The sequence below is a fragment of the Lactuca virosa genome, chromosome 8, assembly GCF_052849685.1.
Source record: "Lactuca virosa cultivar CGN04683 chromosome 8, Lactuca_virosa_CGN04683_v6, whole genome shotgun sequence".
NCBI lineage: Eukaryota > Viridiplantae > Streptophyta > Magnoliopsida > Asterales > Asteraceae > Lactuca > Lactuca virosa.
In genome coordinates this window covers 392,975,272-392,996,146 of record NC_136433.1, presented here as the reverse complement: position 1 = coordinate 392,996,146, position 20,875 = coordinate 392,975,272, and the positions used below count along the sequence as shown (strand labels likewise).

The 20,875-nt window shown below is 36.7% G+C and overlaps 1 protein-coding gene across 6 annotated transcripts; it reads left to right on the top strand.

The window, feature by feature from the left end:
- The first annotated feature begins 11,328 nt into the window (after positions 1 to 11,328).
- Positions 11,329 to 18,436, top strand: LOC145128882 (DUF724 domain-containing protein 6-like). Of its 6 annotated transcripts, none has more exons than XM_079063658.1 (10): positions 11,329 to 11,881; positions 12,385 to 12,801; positions 15,390 to 15,692; positions 16,172 to 16,265; positions 16,361 to 16,563; positions 16,630 to 16,656; positions 16,763 to 16,892; positions 16,955 to 17,275; positions 17,361 to 17,522; positions 17,627 to 18,436. In XM_079063658.1, the coding sequence occupies exons 1-10, from the start codon at positions 11,393 to 11,395 to the stop codon at positions 18,301 to 18,303; spliced, it is 2,823 nt and encodes a 940-aa protein (XP_078919784.1). In that variant the 5' UTR covers positions 11,329 to 11,392; the 3' UTR covers positions 18,304 to 18,436. The 6 variants fall into 6 exon arrangements, with proteins under 6 accessions (XP_078919784.1, XP_078919788.1, XP_078919785.1 ...); XM_079063662.1 differs by having other exon boundaries at positions 11,330 to 11,881; positions 15,390 to 15,629; XM_079063659.1 differs by having other exon boundaries at positions 11,330 to 11,881; positions 16,961 to 17,275.
- Positions 18,437 to 20,875: the final 2,439 nt, after the last annotated feature.

Here is a 20,875-nt window from a genome sequence, read left to right as displayed (position 1 = left end):
CTCGCGACTTCCGACAGAAAGCCTCATAGGCAATAACTACCCAAACCATCTCGACACTAACCTGATGCTAAACTGGACGCTATAGGATTAATTATAGTCTTTCCTCATACTCGGTCTCTCGCGACCTACCAATTCCTGATTCCAACAAAATGTGGCCCTCCCACAGCCTTGCGAACTGACCCACCCTAGCCTAAACCATCCGAAGAAAACCGCAAGCATAAATACAGGTTTGCCACAATCTCACCACTGTACAAAGACCAGTGAATGCTACGGGTCACCCCGCAGTCTTACAACACTCCTCATACTAACTGACCTAGTGAATCCACCCCACAGTCTTACAACATTTCTACACTAACTGCTAACTAGTGAATGCTACGGGCCACCCCGCAATCTTACAAAACTTCCACTTACCATAATCGCATCCCAATGCCTTACCCCTAATCTATCAAATCGAACACACCCAGAGTCAAGCACACACTCGACCAAACGCCTAAGCTGACTCGAGTTATGCCTGTAACCCTAACCTGGTTCCCCAAAGCCTGCTATCACGCACCAAGAGAACACGATCTCAATTTTGGAAAGTTTCCCGAACTTCCAACTCACACAATCCTCAATCCAAACCGCCACTTGGGTCGCCTTCCTCCTGAAGGGGATGCAAAAATCATCCAAGTTTCAAAACTGCTCCTACTCCTGAATCCCTGGACGATTCTCCCCCACTTTGTTTCGACTAAAATTCTCACAGCACACGCGAATTGAAGAATTATCAATCCTTCTTATTTTCCAATGATCGATCTGCTAACAACCAACGCTTACTAAAACTAGTGCTCCATCACTAGCCAAACCCCAAAAGACCACACAACTTCTAAAGACGAGATGAACACTTCCTGAATCCCAACGAAACCGATAGCCCCTAATGCTTGAAATGATACCACACTCAAATCTTGAAGCCCAAAGATAGATGCTCCAATCAATACCTCAGTAACAAGCCACTTCCCTTGGCGTTTCCAACAGCCAATCCAAGAACAATCACTAAAACCCCCGAATCCTGATGATGCTGAATAACCATCCTGCGGAACCCTGACCGTAGACCTTCCACATAATACCCCTGAGTCGACCTTGACCACGACCAAGATATCTGTTGCGATATGTCGAAGATGGTTGGATTGAGATTGAGGGTGAGAGTCGTGTTGGTTCCTTCAATTAGTTTAAAGTCTTCCATAACTTGTCCTCAAGTTATGGAACTTGAAGAGTTTTTTTTTTTTTTTAATTAAAACTACTTTAAACTCATAAGTTATGGAATTAATTAGTTTTGAATAGTTTCAAAACTTGCCCTCAAGTTTTGGAATTTGAAAAGTTTTCACTTATGAATACTTTAATTCCAAGTTAGCCCTTAGAATTTTAAAAGTTAAAATTCAACCCTTATACTTTATAATATTATAAGTTAATAATATTTATATATATGTATAAGAGTAAAGTCAGTCTTACCGTTAGTATGCCTCATTCACGAAGCCGGTCTATAAGGGGGGTATAAGGTTACTGCCTATAAAATGGCAGTTTAATGGGTGTCCACTCTCACCCACCGCTTCCTTGACTGGTGGAGGGTCGTTAGCCGAACGGGTAGGACAAGGACTATAATTCTCCTTTCATTAAAAGTATTAATGATAAATACTAAGTAACTAAACTCTTATTAATACCCAATCTTAGTTACTTAGGAAAATGTGAATTTGGTGCTAACCCATGAAATTACACTTTGCACTTTGCTTAAGTCGTTAGTGGAGCGTGTGTGGTTAACCGGCACACTAACCTGGACTTAACAAGGTAGGCAAAGGGTAACTTAATATTTATCATAGTATCGGTGGAGCGTGTGTGGTTAACCGGCACACTGATTAAGGGGTAAATATTAAGGGTACCAAGTATATTTGCATGGTTATTCACACCTTGTTTTGTGATCCTCGGCATCCCAGTCACAAAACCTGAAGGGCATACTCGAGATTGAAACATGCCTTTGAACAGTTCAATGAATCTCAAAGATCTAGGACTTTCAAATCCAATTAAAACCTAATAAATTATTTCGTTTTTCATGGTGGAAATTGGTGAATCGTCATTCACCTACCTTCAAATATTTTATAGCTTGGATTACGACATCCCTCTTCTAAGTTATAAAATAGTTTGTTGGGTCCTAGCCTTAATATTTCATATTGGGTGTCATATTAAGGACTTTAAATCAACTATCTTGAATATCTCCCAAAAAGATGTCTGGTCTAGACATTTATGATCTTCCCAAATCTCTTGAAACAAGCTTTCCTAAATGAAGATGATGTCCCATGGATATCATACTTCTTTCACCTCCTCCAATTATTCTCCCTAACCCACAAGTTCCTAAAAAGTTTAAGGTCACTCAAGCCCTATTGGCAAGGCAAGGTCTAGGTGTGATCACATCTTGGAGATGTAGTCACATATTGACAAGCCGGGAGAGTTGGGTGTCAAAGTCTTGAGAAAGTTGGTGGCTCAACTACTTTCTAAGTCACATAGTGAGTTCTTTTGGGAATCCTATGAAACAGACTAAGACAAGACCCTTAATGATCTTATCTATTTGCTAAGATCAACTTCCTAAAACGCTATGGACATTGACAATGATGACATTGGATATCCAGTAAAGCTCTCTCTTCCCAATGGAAAGGGATCGGCCATAGTCAACTCGGTTGACCCAATGGTAAAGAGAGAGGCGAAGTCTGAGATAGTCCCATTATCAAGGGTCCATAGGTAACTATTGCCAAAGGAAGGGGCATTGGTTACGAAGCTGCCAAATTTACTTAAGGATGTTAAAGTCAATAAGTTTGGCTCTACTTCAGGTAAAGTCCATTGTCTAACTCTATTAAGTACATGTTGATTCTGATCGCGAAGATGGATTTCAATCGCATGGTTCGGTTATCAGAATTTTGGGCTATTACTTAAGAGTTATGATATTTATATTGCTTAGGAATAGATAACAACAAGGTTTTCATATGGATTGTAAGGATAAGTTTTTCCGCAAAGTTTTAAAATAAAAGAAAAAGGTTTTGATTTTATTTATTTTAAGTATCCTTACAATGACATTTGTGAAAAGTTGTTGCTTATAAGATTCCATTGATAGCAATATTGGAAAAATGGATTTGATTCTTTCGGTTGTGGTAGTGTCTAATATTACCAAATAAGGAAAGATTCTCATCACCCAAGGTTCAATTGGACCGAAACTTGAAATCATGCAAGTTGTATAGTATGATGAATGAGAACTTTCAGCTTGGAAAATTAAGACTAATTCCTTATGTGAATAAGGAAAGGACTAAGGGATCGAGTACACATTCTTGTGCACTGGTCAAGTCCACCACAAAAGATCAAGAAGACTATTCGTCATGATTTACTTAAGTTCAGTAAATATGGTTATACTTATAAGTTTAAGTATAAGTCTGTAGCATTGGAGAAGTTTCAATGTGAGACAGAACGAATAAGAAGAATCAAAGTATGGCAGAAAGATAAAAGTTTCTCAAATCTGAAAAGATGGGAGAGTACTTTAGTATCATGTTTATGATCATCTTAATGATTAAGATACCATATCACAATTGGTCCTCTAAAGTCATCTTAGTGCATTCTTATGACTAAGAAGAGGAGTCATGAATTGTTTAAATGGTTAAATAAAAAAGATGAGTCATACTTCGTTCCAAAACAATTCTTAGAGTCATACTCCAAGATTGTAACTTGAGTGACATATCTTAAAGAGGGTTTGTTAACACTAGTCAAATGTAAGAGTAAAAGGTTATCTACTCTTGTACATTTGAAATTGGTAAGTTGTGATGTTTTGGATAAAACAGAGACCAACTTAGGCCAATTGTGTAAAGTGTTAGTCTTGATAAAGAATCCGCACTATCTCTTGAATATTTGACAAGGGAGTCTTATATGTCAAGAGGACAGTGGGAGTCTTAAAGCTCTTGAAAGTTTCAAGACTTAATCAAGAATAAAACCTAAAGTCCTTCACTAGCACACGACTTGAGGTTTATAACCTATCGTGTTGAAATTTTTGTGTCTATTCAAGTTGGCTTTGCATAGGAGTTCTGAGAGTTCTCAATTGGTTGCACAACTACTTGGAAGCAATGGCAGGCACCTGAGCTGCCAAATGGCAAGAATTTAAGATTGCACAAGTTTAATCAATATAAGTTTGGATTTGTCACTAACCTTGTCTTGTGATTATGGTTTTGACAAATTCACATGGATAAGAACACATACACTATTAAATCTAAGTGTCATAAGGTTTCTCTCCGATTCATGAAAATGATGGTGAGGAAACACTTTCACTAAGTAGATTTTAGCTAGATAGCAATTGTGATATTTGCATTCTCAAAGTCGTTAGTGGAGCGTGTGTGGTTTACCGGTACACTAACATGGACTTGTGAGAAGTGGCAAAGGTCTAAACAATTGAGACTATGATTACGGCATCCCTTTTCATAGTTCTAAAATTGTTTAGACACACATGTGAGCTATCTAAGAGAGGTGTATGATTTTGATAAAGTTTTATCAAAACAATCTAGTATCAGAAATCTGAACTTTGGTAAGAAAGTCAGCTGATTTCTGAGTACATGTCAAAGCTAGTGGGAGCATAAGTGTTATGCTAATAATCATCATGTTAGTGGGAGCATGATAATTATGACAAAGGTTGCAAGTTATCAATGTTAATTATAGAAAACAAAAGTTTCAATTCGTGAGGTTGCAGGGGTTGAAAAAGTTGTTTTGCTATAATTAAGAGAGAGGAAATTATACTTCATTTCAATTCTAAAAGCTTAGATTGAGATTTTAATCGTATTTAATCAAGGATATATATATGAATTTCATGTTGGAATGGCTCAACATAAGGAAATTCTATATATGGGTCCATTATTTGCGTTCTAAAATTCGATTATGATTACGGCATCCCTTTTCATAATCTGAATTTTGAGAACTTGGCAAATTGAAATAGAAATATTATAGCAAAAGACTGGTTTAGTCTTTATGTGAGACATCATGAATCGTGTCCCATACGCTTCGGATATAGGATCGATTACATGTGCTATATTCATCCTTTCTAAAATTTTCCAAATGCCTGGGGCATTATGAAAGGAAAAGGTCTAGAATTGGATATGACTAAAATGATTAAGCAATTGTCGAGGACAATCTAAGGTTTACCAAAGATTGGTTGCTCAAGGACAGTTGGAAGTATAATGTTAATTCTGGAAGGACCATATTCACATAATTTGTAAGGAGGCAACTCTTGTTCAGAAGTGATAGTCAAAATGGAATATGGAAATGTTTCAAAGTTAGAAATTATTCAATCTGTGTAAGATTAGGAAACTTAATGAAAGAAGGATGTTTCCAAGGAGCTGATCTCCTTTGGAATGCTCTGTAATGATTGTTGTCAAGTCTTTCTGACTTCGTGCATAATCATTAAGAGGATCAATGCATATAAGTTTAGAATCTAACAGATTTCAGTAAATGGCATGAATTTGGAATTCTTGCATTTGCAGTAAGGATTTGGGACTGTGAAAAGAGGATCATTGGAGTGATGTTCAATTGATCTATTTTACAAAGTAAAGATCATAGACAAACATAGTATGCATACTTGGTGTATGGCATGACTAGTGTTTAGAAAACATAGTGTACATGCTTGGAGCATGGGACAACTATTGTTTTAAATTCAAGTATAAAGTTGATAAAACCGAAACAATGAATAATGAGTAATCAGTATGGTGATAAATAAAAGTGTTTATTTATATTCATAGGGTTTGATACCATATTTGATTCATTTATTCTTGTGTTTCACTTTGCATGTTTTGACTTCCAGAATAACTAAGTAGCTCTTCCTGAATGATTAAGTTATTCAAACCATCCACAGTCGGTCATATGTTGGAAGTAGATATGAATCAAGACTGTCATGGGTTGGTTTGTAGAGGTCCAAGTTGGTGGACAAAGTGGTGCTACAACACTCATGAGTGCTCATAAGTTCTGAGTATTGGATTCAACCCGCGCTCATGGATTTTATCACGAGTGATCATGAGACGATAATATCTTATATTCTTCAAACCTAGAGATATGAGTTGTTACTATGAGTTGGTTATACATTGATTGCACGAAAACGCATTGGTAACTCGATGTTATAAAACGTGCCTTTGTGTATGATTCAACAAGTAGTAGAACAAGCCATATGAGTCGAAGTTTATCCATTCCTTTTACCTTCGGGATAAAAGCGATATTTGTGGGCCCCTCGATGATTTAAAGATGATACATGTGAGTGCTTGGCCAAGCCAGGACTGATTTGATTTGTTCAATCAGTCAGTCATCATGAATCGGAAATCGGGAAACAACAAATGGACAGAGAGAATGATTGATAATCCATGTCTCAGTCCATATGATATCTAGAATGGAGGAATATATGATCCCTTATCTAATGGACAAGTCATTGATAAAGGTCAGAGTTCATCGACAAGGTCAGAGTTCGACAGAAGCTTTTGAGAGCTACGATTGCTGATCGGTTCCTGAAGTCATACGCAATAATAGTTTTAGACTTATCCAAGTGGGAGACTGTTGGATTAATGTCTAAGTCCATAACTATAATTGGTAAGACTTAACCCGACCCGACATGGTCCATTTGGGTTGCATGGCATCATGCATTTGGATAGACTATAATGAGAGAAATAACACTTAAGGTTGGTTAATATATTATAAGTTCTAATATATTAATAAGGTTATTTAATTAGTATTGATCAAGAATTAATTTGGAATTAATTAAGTGATCAAAAGGAGACTAATTAAATATATGGGTTGATTGTGTAAATCATTCATTCTTATATATGTGGACTTGTGATCCAAGATTCCTTATGGTGGACTAAGTCCATGGGGTGACCCATGGATACTCCATGGAGGTTAAAATCCATGGAGCATAAGGAATGGGTAAAGTTATGAGTTACATGGTGTAACCCTAATAACCACCATATAAAAGAATCCCATGGCTCAAGAAATCGTGGACTAATGTGTGAGTGTGAAGGCTAGACGATTTCAAGGAGTGTTCAAGTTTCTCTCAAGCTATTCCAAGTGTATTTGGTGTTGTGTGAACCATTTGAGGTGTCACACTTGGGGCACTAGGCACTCAAGCTTCATGAAGACATTCTACATCAAAGAGGTATGTATTCTATCTTGTTATATTTATTATTTTGTATGCTAGATTAGGATAATACCTTGGATGTTCATAATTATATGTATAATAGAGAAAACATAGATCCAAGGTATTTAGGGTTGCATGTACACTTAGGAGTGTTAGAATGCTCATAACCCAACAGTCCTGACCTCCCCTGTCTGACACTGCAAAGCCGGAATCCTCTCTGTTGGGTCTCCTGCCCTACTTTCTCATCCATTAGTGATCCTCAAAGTAACCGGAGCAGGCGCACTCACTGCTCCTCTCCTCAACATCGGACAATCGGCCTTTTTGTGGCCCACCTGATCACAGAGAAAACATAACGGGCTTGTCCCTTGAGGACAATCCCTGCTGACGTGACCAACCCTGCCACACTTGTAGCAGCCTAAACCCCTGGAACGACAAACTCCATCGTGCAGTTTCCCGCATGTGCTACACTGAATCCGACCCTGCTGTCCTCTCAAAAGGTGATCTTCCCAGGACCCTCCGATATCTGCACCTGATCTGACCCCCTCTTCCCAATGTGCTCCAAATCAATCTCCCGCTCTTGGGCTCTAGAAATCATATCATTCAAGGTCTCGCACCCCGAGATACTCACAAACTCCCTGATATCATCCTGCAGCATATCATAATACCTCACTTTCTTCATTTACTCATTTGTTGCATACTGCGGTACCAATAAAGCCCTCTCTCGGAACTTGGCAGTGATCTCTGCCATAGTCTCAGTAGTCTGGCGGAGATCCAGAAACTCTCGCGCCAACTGTTGTACCTCAATCGCTGGTGCAAACTCAACTCAGAACCTGATCTAGAAGTCATCCCAAGACATAGCATCCACAACATCATCACCCAACTCACTACCGAATTCTTCCCACCAATCTCGTGCTCTGTCCTTCAGTAGGTAGGAAACATATCCGACCTTCGCCTCCTCGGGGCAGAAACTCGCCCTGAACGCGTTAGCCACATCCGCTAACCACCTCCTACTGACAGTGGGGTCCCTCTCCCATGGAACGCAGGAGCTCCACAAGCACGGAACTCCCGAAAAGAAGGAGTGCGAGCTCTAACAATAGCCATAATCTCAGCACGAAACGCGCCCAATAGCTCATCCAATAACTCCGAAACACAGCGAGAAACCTCCGATGAGATAAACTCCCGCAACTAATCATTAATCGGCTCTGTGCCTGCACCTGAGTCGGAACCCGAACCAGAACCAGAATCAGAACCACCTCCATGAGAGCTCATCTCCAAACTGAAATACCACAAGCCAACGATCAGAACATGCTTGAAAATTCCTTCCCACAAGCTCCTTAGATTCTCCAAGGCTCTCGCTGATTCGAGTATGGATCCCGTGCTTTCAGTAGTACGGGCCCAATACTACCTTCCACACCTATCCATACTTTACTCAACAATCCTCCCGAATCCTCTAAGTCACTCTCCCAAACCAAAGCACAAAACTCACTAAACCGCATCACTAACCCACTGAAGCATATCCTAGGCTCTCCTAGGTTCCCAGCCTCACCCAGCCCTCAGCTGCTGAAGGACTTCCACCAATGTCAACTAACTTCCTCATGAATATAGTCACATGCAACAAAGATCAGATAATCCTTCGAGTAAAAGACTCAACCCTAGAACGGTTGGACTCAGACAAGAGCTGCGCAACAGGGTCAAATCCATCACTCTAAGATTAGTTAACATGTGCCACATGTGACTTAACATATTCACTTAGCAGTCAGTTCACACCACCAAAAGTCACACAAAGCATAAAGCAAGCAACATTCAGGCAACGGAAAATCTAACCAACATACTCTAATCAAGCCATTCTATCCACTTATCATACATACATACTAGCATGCAATACTAAAGCTCATACAATCAGGCATATAAAAGCATCTCTCATATCATATAATACTTAGCAGATCCTTAGTTCTAATCTAGCATGCGATTCACATAGTCATATCATATCACAACCAAATGGCCAATGGCCTAGCGGTATGGAGTGACCATCTCATATGAGAGGTCAGGGGTTCAAGTCTCGGTGGAGACATAGGTGGTTATTTAGGAGTAGATTAGTTAGTTTGCCGTTACAAAAAAAAAATCATATCACATAATAAACATGTATTGGTACTTTGGGAACCACTTACTTGAGCTCGGCCGATTGCACGCATCACACCCATTTCTTTGATTAAAATTCTTTTTTAATTAAATGTTTATTTTATATAAATTTTCACCAAACCCTCAGTTTGAGTTCAGGCACACCCGAGAGTATGCCCGAATCCCTCAAACCAAGGCTCTGATACCAATTATTTGCTTCACGGTAAAATTATCTACATTTAAAATTCAAAATTTATACAAATATAAGAATACCAACATTTCAAGTGATAAGAAATGCAAAATTTTCCGCTCATCTGTAACTATCTAATAAATAAATAACTTTACAAATTTTTAGTCTTTACTACTTTATATTTAATATTTCTTTTTGTCGATCCATATAATACATAAATATCTAAGCTAGTATATTTATAAATTACTTGGGTTTAAAAGATTCAATTAAAGTTTAGAAGAAGCTTGGGCTTGACTTAATGTGATCTAATTGAAATTATATTACAAAACTTAATAAACATCAATTTGAACCATCTTCATTTATTTATACTAGTTATTATTATGTTTTGTCTTTCTATCTATATCAATATTGTAATCATCAAAATTAGTGGTTGTTTTTTTTCTTCAGAAAAATCACTTCTGAGCAATTTTTGCTGTGCCGCATAGCACACGCAAACACTTGATCTTTCGTAACTATTTGTTTTTTAGAAGACTTATGACTTAAAAACTGCCACATTTGCTGGATCAGTCTCTTCAAACCACTTCTCACTTTACTTTAAGTTATATTATTAAACGTATATTTGTTTTAATTTTTTTCAACAACATATTTATTATTTTAATAATATTATAAAAAATATTATAATCAATTTGAGTATATTTTACATAGTTTCAAATAATTTCAAAACCATTTGGTAAATTTCATATATTTTTTTTTGTGTTATGTTGTCTATAACCGCATATTAATAAATTATAAAGTTAATCAGTAAAATTACTATATTTATTGAAACTAACCAGAACAATAACCATCGTCTTCGAAATTTTAACAAAAGTGAACATATTTTTTTTTTGCTAAATTAACAAATTTTTAATTATTATTTAGCAAATATTATGTTTAATTATTTTCGTTTCGAAAAAACAAACAACACCTTAGATAATAGAAATTTACAGAAAAGTCCCAAACTTTTGAGAAAAGTTTCAAAAAAGTCCTAAATTTCTTTTCGAATAAAAAGTCCCATTATTTTGAGAAAATTACATAATCTGTCATTTGCTGTTCAAATATAAAAAATGATTTTTTCGTTAATTTGGGCAAAATGTTAAATAATCGGGAATTTTCTGTTAAAAAAAACTTTTTGGACTTTATTAAAAATTTCCCAAAATAATAGGACTTTTCTGCATTAATCCCCCTTAGATAATTAGTCAAATTCAAACACCCTTAAGTAAAAAGTTACAAGAAATTGGCTAACCGCAGACTTCAAACATTTTCGTTTTGAAAAAACAAAGAACACCTTAGATAATTAGTCAAATTCAAACACCCTTAAGTAAAAAGTTACTAGAAATTGGCTAACCGCAGATTTCAGACATTTTCGTTTCGAAAAAACAAACAACACCTTAGATAATTAGTCAAATTCAAACACCCTTAAGTAAAGAGTTACAATAAATTAACTAACCGCAGACTTCAGACATTTTTGTTTCGAAAAAACAAACAATACCTTAGTCAAATTCAGACACCCTTACGTAAACAGTTATAAGAAATTAACTAGATTTGAGACCATTATTTAGCAACAAATCACATGAGTACAATCATTATTACAATAGGGTTAACGATCTGTCCACTTTGTAATAATCTTTTTTTGAAAAAGAAAACATTATTGTCCATCATTTCTACATATTGATACCATTTATCATTTATATATAATAATAAAACCTATTTTGAGACATAAACCATGATTTCAAAACTGAAAAAGGTTTGATTTTGGTAAGAGGTTCCTCTCCTTTCAGATTCCAAAACAAAGAAATATAAATAAATAAATAAATAAATAAAAAGATGCTAGGGTTTTTGAAAATTGAATTTGGGATGAAGAAATGCCCTAAACATCACCCATGGATCAGCGTCACCCTCACTACTTCCTAACTAAAGGCTCTCAGGTTGAAGTTAGCTCCGACGAAGACGGTTTTAACGGTGCTTGGTTCGTTGCCACCGTTATTCACCCTCCTCCTTCCATTTCCACCACTAAAAAGACCAAGTCCCTGAATCATCCTACCAATAACAACTTGGTCTATGTCGAATACCATAATCTTGTATCCGAGGACGGTTCTTCCAGACGCTTGAGAGAGTACGCCAACGTTTCTTACGTCAGACCTTCACCTCATCCCGATTCTAACGCTGCTGCTCCCCATTTCCAACTCAACGATCTCGTCGACGCCTTTTACCGTGACGGCTGGTGGACCGGCGTCATCACAGCAGTCGTAGACAGCTCCAACTTCGTTGTCGCCTTCCAAAACCCTCCCGACCAAATTCAGTTTAATTCCTCTGATTTACGGGTCCATAGAAGATGGGACGGTGGCAGATGGGTCCAACCCGAGATACAGGTTTCCCGCTTTACCGTTTCTAGTTACCGTTCCTAATTCATACTACAAATAGTCTCCAGAGTACTACATGATATATATACGTTCTCTAGCTATGCTAGGGTTTTGTTTTCTCTTTAATTTCGTTTCTATTTTTTGGGGTTTTGTTTTCTTCACCAAAATGTACCTTGCTACGATGAACGAAAGCGCAAATATATGGTGCTATTTTTTATTTTTATAAATAAAAACTCTTCGACCTATGGTCACCATATCGGCTTGTCTGAGCGTTTCAAAGCTTAAAGCATGCTGAGCTGCTTCTAGTATTCCCATTTAGCCTAGGATTTATTGTCTTATCAGTTGTCCTTGTCAAAATTTTGCAAGCTCCCGGATTTTTCCATCTCATTTTATTACTGCATGCTCTTGGTACAAGGATCTTTTAACTTTTGAGTTTTATTCATTGTTTTGGTGATGTGAATTTTTTGATCAATGACTCTGATTTTGTTTTCCCCTTGAAAAACTCTCGAAAGAGAACAGCAGGGTTGATGTTCACTGTAGGCAAAAAAGTGGAAGTGTGTTTTGAGGGAGAAAATTTGCGTGATGTTTGGTTCCCTGCAACTGTTGTAGAAAACTCGGGCAACAATTCTTTTCTGGTTGAGTATCAGCAGCCAGGAATTGGTGATGAGGCAACTGTTCATAAAGTTACTGTAGATTACTTACACATCCGACCCTCACCACCTCATCTGAGGGATAAGAATTTTGTTTTGCTGGAAAAGGTGGATGCTTACTCTGATTTTGGCTGGTGGAGTGGAGTAGTTACCAAAGAACTTGCTGGTAATAGGTACAACGTGTTCTTTAAACACACAAAAAAGGAGAGAGAATTTGATTGCTCAAGAGTAAGGCCGCATATGGATTGGAAGGGCGGCAAATGGTTCACCACTTCTCAGGTATTCATATCATCATTTACATGGTTAACTGCTCTGCTTTCTTTTCAATTGCACCTGTCCCACTCTGTTTGGTGGTTGATTATGGACTATGTGAATATTTTTGTTGTCTACACTCTACACCTCTATAACGATTATGGATATAATATATACTTAAGTTATATATAAACCGTGTAGAGCTTTGGATGTCTAATCTAGGAAAAGAGCACAAGCTTTCCTGATTGAATGAGTCATCAGTGAGGTCGTTAATGAGCCAACAATTTGAGCATGGCTCAGCTTGTAATCAAATGAAGAATTTTAGAGTAAACAAGCCAACACGAAGCTATGTCAGCTAAAAGAAAACATGGAATGAGCTAAAAGAAGGGCCAAACTTACCCAATAGCAACCAACTTGCATTTTTCTACAACTGGAAACACCAAAATGAGAAACCCACATTTAGAATTGTTGCAGAAAATAAAAAACGACACAATTACTTAACAACTGATAAAGCCACCATTACCAAATCCATTTGCTATAAGTCAATCTATGATTGGCCTCCATAGACTATTGTTTAAAATGCTTTTTTTTTTCCTTAATCGAAAAAAAATCTTGTCGTATGTTGTCTTTTCATTCATCTTCTTCTATCAAAGCCTTCATAAAGAATTTTTTGTTTTGTTTTTTTTGCCTAAAATAAATCTTGAGAACAATTCCTTCCGAATACATGGGTAAAAGATGCAATAAAAGGAATGCTAGCTTCACCACATGCAACAATATTATGAATGAGTGTGATTCAATGGCACCTGAAGCTAGTAAGCTACTTGCCTCTATTCCATCTTGGGTTGTATATGGAAAGGGAACTTGTATATTCTAGTTGTTCGCCATATTTCCTAACTTGCATATTGTACAATTGAACTTCATGAAATGATGAAGTTTTCATGCATTTTTTGTTTCTGAAATTTTCAACAAACGAGTGGAGAGGTAAGATTGAAACCTACGTACGATAACTTTAGTTGATGAACCACATATCCGATCTCATTACTCAATCTTCCATTTGGTTCCAATCTGTCAATCTAAGAATTGAATGAACCAAGTTGCACAACTCATGGGTGATGGAGAAAAACTAGCAAGAAACTTCCTACCTTTGACATCTTCCTGGTAGTTCAAATTCTTCAATTTCTACATAGTAATTTCAACATGAAAAGTTACATGGAGCTTAAACATAGGCAAGTCAAGAAGTTGACTGAACGAACCATATTTCTATAAGGAGCGAGTGAGCGACCAATGAGGACACATGATCACTTCAATTTCTTGAGTGCCATGTTTTGAAACTATTACTAGTTAATTACATGCTGACCTAAGCTATTAGCTCGCACTTGTTCTTTGGACCAACCTAAAGACAAGAAAGAATTTGTTGGCAGAAGAGCATGCTCATGGACAAGAGCATGCTGTTCAAACAATCAAATTGTGAGATTTGTATTGGTCAATCAAGTAGATAAAGGCTGCGAAGTCTTAGATTCTTCCTACCAAAAATAATGCTCTACCTGTGAGCATGTATGGAATAGTCTTAGATTCTTCTTGGTTCATCAATGAAAGGCATGCCCTTTTCATGTTGGGCCTTTCTTGCATTCCTCACAATTCTCTCATTCGTCAATTGATAATTTGACATGCATCCGCTGAAAAAAGCTTTATTCTTGGTTGATTCTTCAAAGAACTTTTTTTTTGCTTTTCCCCTCTGCATACGCATACTCATCTTTTGGATGGTGAACCACGAGCCTAGTCATTTAAGAAAGTAACAATACGAATAGCATCAATATTAATAGCAACAATATTGTTTGAATATGCTCCCCCTTCTTCTTCCCAGCATATGTAGCAACAGTTATCATAGAAGAGAAGACAACTTTCTGTTCCTTATTATTATTATTTTTTTTATCAGAAATAACTAGCCACTTCACTACCAATACAGTCACAGTCAAGATAGGAAGTACATGTGCTCAGGTTTGACAGTTTCCCTTTCACCTGCCCTCCCTGTGTCTAGCTGGAGTCCGACATTGATTTCTGATTTTAATGTCAGCTCTAGGTTGTCTATAATATATTGCCAGAAGCTGTATATGGTTTTCAGCTGGAAACTGGCTTCATAAGATCCTTGGTTATGTCTTGTTTGCTTGTCCTGATATTGTAATTTCATTCCTTTTTTTTTTTTTTTTTCACAGTTGTCAGTAGCGACCATGGCGAAAGCTATCACGAATAGCATGGCTATGCGCCAAAGTGGTGCTATTGAGTGTTTGGTGACAGAAAGTAAGGCAAATAGCGACATTAGGTTTTTTTTTAGGGAAAATCGGAATAAAAGAAATTAGGGCTGAAGTGCTGAACGCAATTAGCTAGTTTAATGGTTTGTTCCTTATTTATTGACTATATGTGTATAATAGCTCTAATAGTTGAACATGATAAATATCTTTTATTGGTGCACTGACAAAGCTGTGCATTGAACTTGGATCTGCTTCATGACCTCTAAGTTGTAGGTTTTCTTATGCACACACTGTTTGTAAATTGTAGTTATGTGAATAGTACTGAGATTGTTGTTCTACATACATGGTGGATGTAATTCTGTGAAGGGTGAGACAGATGGGAGAACAACTAGTCATTCCAAGCAGATTGAGCAAACAACCCCTAAACAATCTATCGTTGCAACATCAATAGCAAAGAGAACAAAGCATACCGATCTTGACAGCAATGATAAGAATTCACTGCCTTCCAGAAGACTGGAAAATGAAATTAGGTCTGATTATCCAAGTTTATCAAGTAAAAACACAAATGGCTCGCCCGTTGGTCAATCTGAGGGCTTGGATACTGAAGTAAGTATAATAAATGACCAAGCCTTTAGTAAAACTGAGAATCTTTCTCATGGAAAGAAAGTGGTGAGTTGAATATCTTATCATCTTCTATGCATTTAGTGTGGTTGACTATCTGAATGAATTTCTTATCTAGACAATCATTGAGGTATGATACAAATCAGAATGATATGCCTGATGTTTTTCTTCGGCTCAGTCGGAAAAAAATTTGAAAAAATAGATAGCATCGTATTACCTTGAAAATTTTGGATTTTTTAGTCTGTGAGGTGTGACTTGGTAGTCCAAGTGATTCGTTTAAAGATTCTTTTTTGGGCCAAAAAGTCTAGATAGTAAATTAGTCATATAGATTTCAATATTCGAAAGGTCGAGAGCATACAAGGAATGGGTTTATAAGATAATTGGTTGCGAGCTTACAATATACGATTAGCAGCTCTTGATGAGCATTTTTGGTTATGCAACTGATGTGAAGTTCCACCAGCCAAACTAATCAATAATTTTCCTTCATCCAATGTTGAAAACCAAGCTTGACTTTTGACTTGTTGCAGCGTAGTAAACGAGGAAAAGGTGTTGAACTGAAAACTCCAACGATGGATTCTTCAAGAAAGAAGGGGAGATTGGAAACCGAGCTTATAGCAGAAGGTGTGTGATTAGTTGAACCTTAGCTGCCTTTGTCTTTTTGTTTGTTGTTTTAGAATCTTGTATAAGAGGTGAAGGAGTAAACAAAGATTTTTCAGGAGCTAAAGATGATCCGGTTCCAGTGAAAACAAGAAGCCAAGAAAATGTGGAAAAAGATGTTACTAAAGACTTAACCGAATGTAATGGTAATGGGATGACAGTATCAGAAGAGAAGAAACCTGAGCTGTTGAATGTTGCAGAAGGTGAGAGAAAAGAAGCATCTCCATGTGTTGGGTTGGCACCATTGACAGTGGTTGATAAGGTGAGACTTATTTTATACTTGGATGTTGAATGAAAGTGATGTATAAATTAAATGGCATTTGTGCAGAAGAAAAGTGTATCATCTAGTGTAACGGTAAGTATTTGATGGTTTGGAGGTTTGAAAAGCATTTTGTAGGTCATGTGTATGGTACTTGTTAAATAGTAGTTTAATCTTTAATATATGTATGTATGTGAATCAGGAGGGGAAGGAAGGGGAAGCTGAAACTGTTGCTCCGACTCCGACTCCAACTCCAACTCCAACTCCAAAAAGGAAGAGGGGCAGACCACCTAAGTTACAAGCCACAAGTCTTGAGACTCCAGTTGCAGCAGGTATCAGTTGACACTTGACAGTTGGTTGATGATGAACATGAAGGCATATTAATATTTTATAGTTGCAGTGGCAGTTAATGATGAGATTGAGAAAGAAGGTGTTGGTCCGACTGAGATGGAAAGTGGTCAGAGGTCTGCAAGTTCAGTAACCAAACCATTGGAGAAGCTTCCTGCAGAAGACAATAATGATGTCCAAAACCCGGAAAACACATCAAGTAACAACAAGCAGCAGCAGCTGGCAAATGAAAATGTTCAAGTACCACCACAGCCACAACCGCAGCCACAACTGCAGCCGCAGGAGGGGAAAAAGTATTCATCGATGAAAGGGAAACGAGGAAAGCGACGGACAATCAGTATAAACTCTGAGTCTCCTCCAACTGAAGGTGTGCAAATTGCTTATAATTTTGTCTGTATGTGTGTTGATTTGTGTGTGTGTATATATATATTTTATTTTTGGGTGGGGTGCAGATTGTAGAGAAAAAAAAGCCGATAAGGTGAAGGATGATATTTTAAATTCCCCAACCCCAACAAGAAATGTTGAAGCTGCCTCTCTTGGGAAATCGGTGTCTGACGATCAACCTCTTTCGAGGTGGTTAGTGCAGTCTCCAAGTGTTGATGGTCATGGGACAGGTCGTAATTTCTTGTTTTGTCTACATACATATTGGAGGATTGTTTGGTTGATGATGATAGTCTAATACTAATACTAATATGTGATATATTGATGTTCATATCAGAGGGAACTGGAAGCGTGGAGCAACCAAGAGAAAGGGATATGGAGTCGGAAATGATGATAGTGACGTCCCCTGCTGCTGCTGCTTCAGGTTTAGGTTTTTGTGATAGTTTGCCGTTTATGATAAGCAGTCCTACACTGTGGAAGACAATAGAATCGATGGACGCGTTGCGTAAGATTCCACAGAAACCACATTTCCGTCCATTAGAAGGCATGAAGGAGAGCGGGCGGGAAGGACTGGCCATCGGGAGCATGGTGACCTTTTCGACGGTGGTGGACAGGACTTGTGCACTGCGGTTTGAGGACCCGAGAAGCGCGATAGAGGAGTGCTTGGAAACGCTGGCGGAACTGGAACCTCATGGGTTTCAGGTGGAGCTCATCAGAGACCGCTTGACACAGCTGCTTCTCATAAAGGACAAGCAGGAGGACCTCCAACAACAATTATTATCCAAACAAAATTTGGAGGAGGCACACATGGAACAAAACAGACTGGATGCAGAGATTGATGAAATCGACACCGAGATAACACAGCTGGAGGAGAGACGCAGGCAGCTGCTGTCCACCAAGGAAAAACACGACTCCCACATGGCTCTTACCAAGGCCGCAGGGGACCGACTTCACCAACAGCTCGGGGTAGTTGGAACCGAATTTCATCTCCTGGCGGCTGCCCCTTTCTTCTGATTCCAATGTCATTGTCATTGTCAATGTTGTATCTCCCTTTCCCTCTCCTCTTCTTTTACAATACCATATCATCCTCAAACCCTTAGTCACAGTGTTGCTTACTTTTGAACTAAATTTCAAGTTTTTCAGTTTATGATTGTTGCACTTGCAGATTAATATTTTCAAAAACCAGACAATTTGACTCAGGTCGGTTCTGGTCTGGTCTTCACCACTTGCATCAGATAACAAACACTCTTTCTTTTGACAATTGACTATTGACTTAAGACTGTGGACAATGGGAACTTATTATAACTAGTCACAAAAATATTATAAATACCAAGGAACTCATTACATTAATGATTTTTTTCGTATATCGGGGATAATGTATTCTTGATAGATGAGATGGCCAATAATGAGGTTTTTCACCACATTCGTTCTTGATCTAGAATCTTGATGGTTTGGTTGTGTTGGCAATGATGATTTTTTCGTGAATCAGTATATTTCTTACCCCTCTTCATTTAATGTTGATGAGTTGTTTTGTTTTATAGTCGTTTATTATTATTATTATTATTATTATTATTATTATTATTATAAAAAATTGACTAACTATTTTTTCAAACTTTTTACCATAAACTAGGTAAAAATAAAAAAAATGAGTCAAATAGCCACCATTTTAACATTACTAGCTGCGAAAATGTTGGCTGCCTATAATTTTTTTTTCTAGATTTTTATAAGTCACCTTTGTGATGTGAAAATGTTGGCGGCTTATAATTTTTTTTTTCAGAGATTTAAGATCAAACAAATCTAAAAATCCAGAAGAAGTGAAAGTGGATCTTGGTGTTTGTAATACAACCATTAAGATTCTTCTTTCACTTGTTGATTTTTAGATTTGTTTGATCCAAATTTATTCTCCACTTTCGATTTATTTGTTCTTGATTTGGGTCCTATTTGCTTATCGAGGTGGGGTTTTTTTGCAAGCGAAGAAGGGTTGCATCTGACAAGAGAATTGGAAGTGTGGAAAGAAGAGATACATACGGGTGGGGAGAGTGTGGTAGGTGATGAGTTAATGGGTAACAGACTAATAGGTGGGGAGGGTGGGTGTGGTAGGTGATGGGTTAAGGGGTAATAGACTAATAGGTGGGGATATGGACGAAAAACTTAACAAAAAGACACTATAAAGAGAGTTCGTGTCTAAACTTAAAAACAAGAAAAACATATAACCATATGGACCATTCTTGTAATTTAATCTAAAAAAATTATTACATAGTCATAATAAATAGTTTGTGTCCTCATTTAAATCTGCCTTGGTTTAGCATTTATACCCCACTCGCACGACTTAATAAGAAAGAGCCTGTTCAAAGTCTAAAATCAAAAACAATAAGTTGATTTATACTTAGTTGCTGTTATCTTTCTGAAATTGTAATTATTTATTATTCTTGTGGTTGTTTCGTTGTGGAACGAATGACATCTCCAGAGACCAGAAAAAACATGTTGCATACATGTCTTTCTCGCACTATATATATATATATATATATATATATATATATATATATATATATATATATATATATATATATATATATATATATATATATATATATATATATATAGAGAGAGAGAGAGAGAGAGAGAGAGAAAAGAAAATATACATTACAGCCCCACCTAAGCTTAGGTACTAAACCTCTTGAAAATACATTGTTTTACTAGATAAAGATTACGGTTAATGGATTCACGATTAATACTTCAAGATGTAAATTCAAGATCGACACAATAGGGTTTAGGGTTTAGGGTTTAGGGTTTAGATTTAGGGTTTAGGGTTTAGGTTTAGGGTTAGGGTTTAGGGTTTAGGGTTTAGTGTTTAGGTTTAGGGTTTAGGGTTTAGGGTTTAGATTTAAGGTTTAGGGTTTAGATTTAGGGTTTAGGGTTTAGGTTTAGGGTTTATGGTTTAAATTTAGGGTTTAGGGTTTAAGTTTAAGGTTTAGTAATGTTCACTTGGGTGAAATAATAAACGATAACTGAGGAAAGAAAACAGAGATGGTAAAACGATAATGAAAGAAAGAAATGTTATGGAGGATGATATATTTACCAAGTGAAACCAAATCGGGTATATTTAGCATGTTAAAACGACATATTTTAGAAGTTTAGTACCTAAGCTTAGGTGGGGTTGTAATGTATATTCCCTATCCTCATATATATATATATATATATATATATATATATATATATATATATATATATATATATGTTATTCTATTTAAAGTAATTATTGTGTTATTGTATGCATAAATGTGGGCCAATCAATTTTACTTATTTTAAGAAATTGATTAATATATATTATTGAATTAAATATAATTGAAAAATATCACCTAATTTAATTACAAGAGTATTTTAGTCAATTAATATAGAATTAATAAAGGAAAATTGCATATTTTAAGGGATCATAGATTCTATTAATTTTAAAAATCCGATTTTACGAATTATAATTATTTTAATTCGGACATTCTGATAGAATGTGTTTTTGAGTATATTCAAAAATAAAAATATTCTTGAACCATAAATAATAAAAATATTCTTGAACCTATTTCTTGATCGT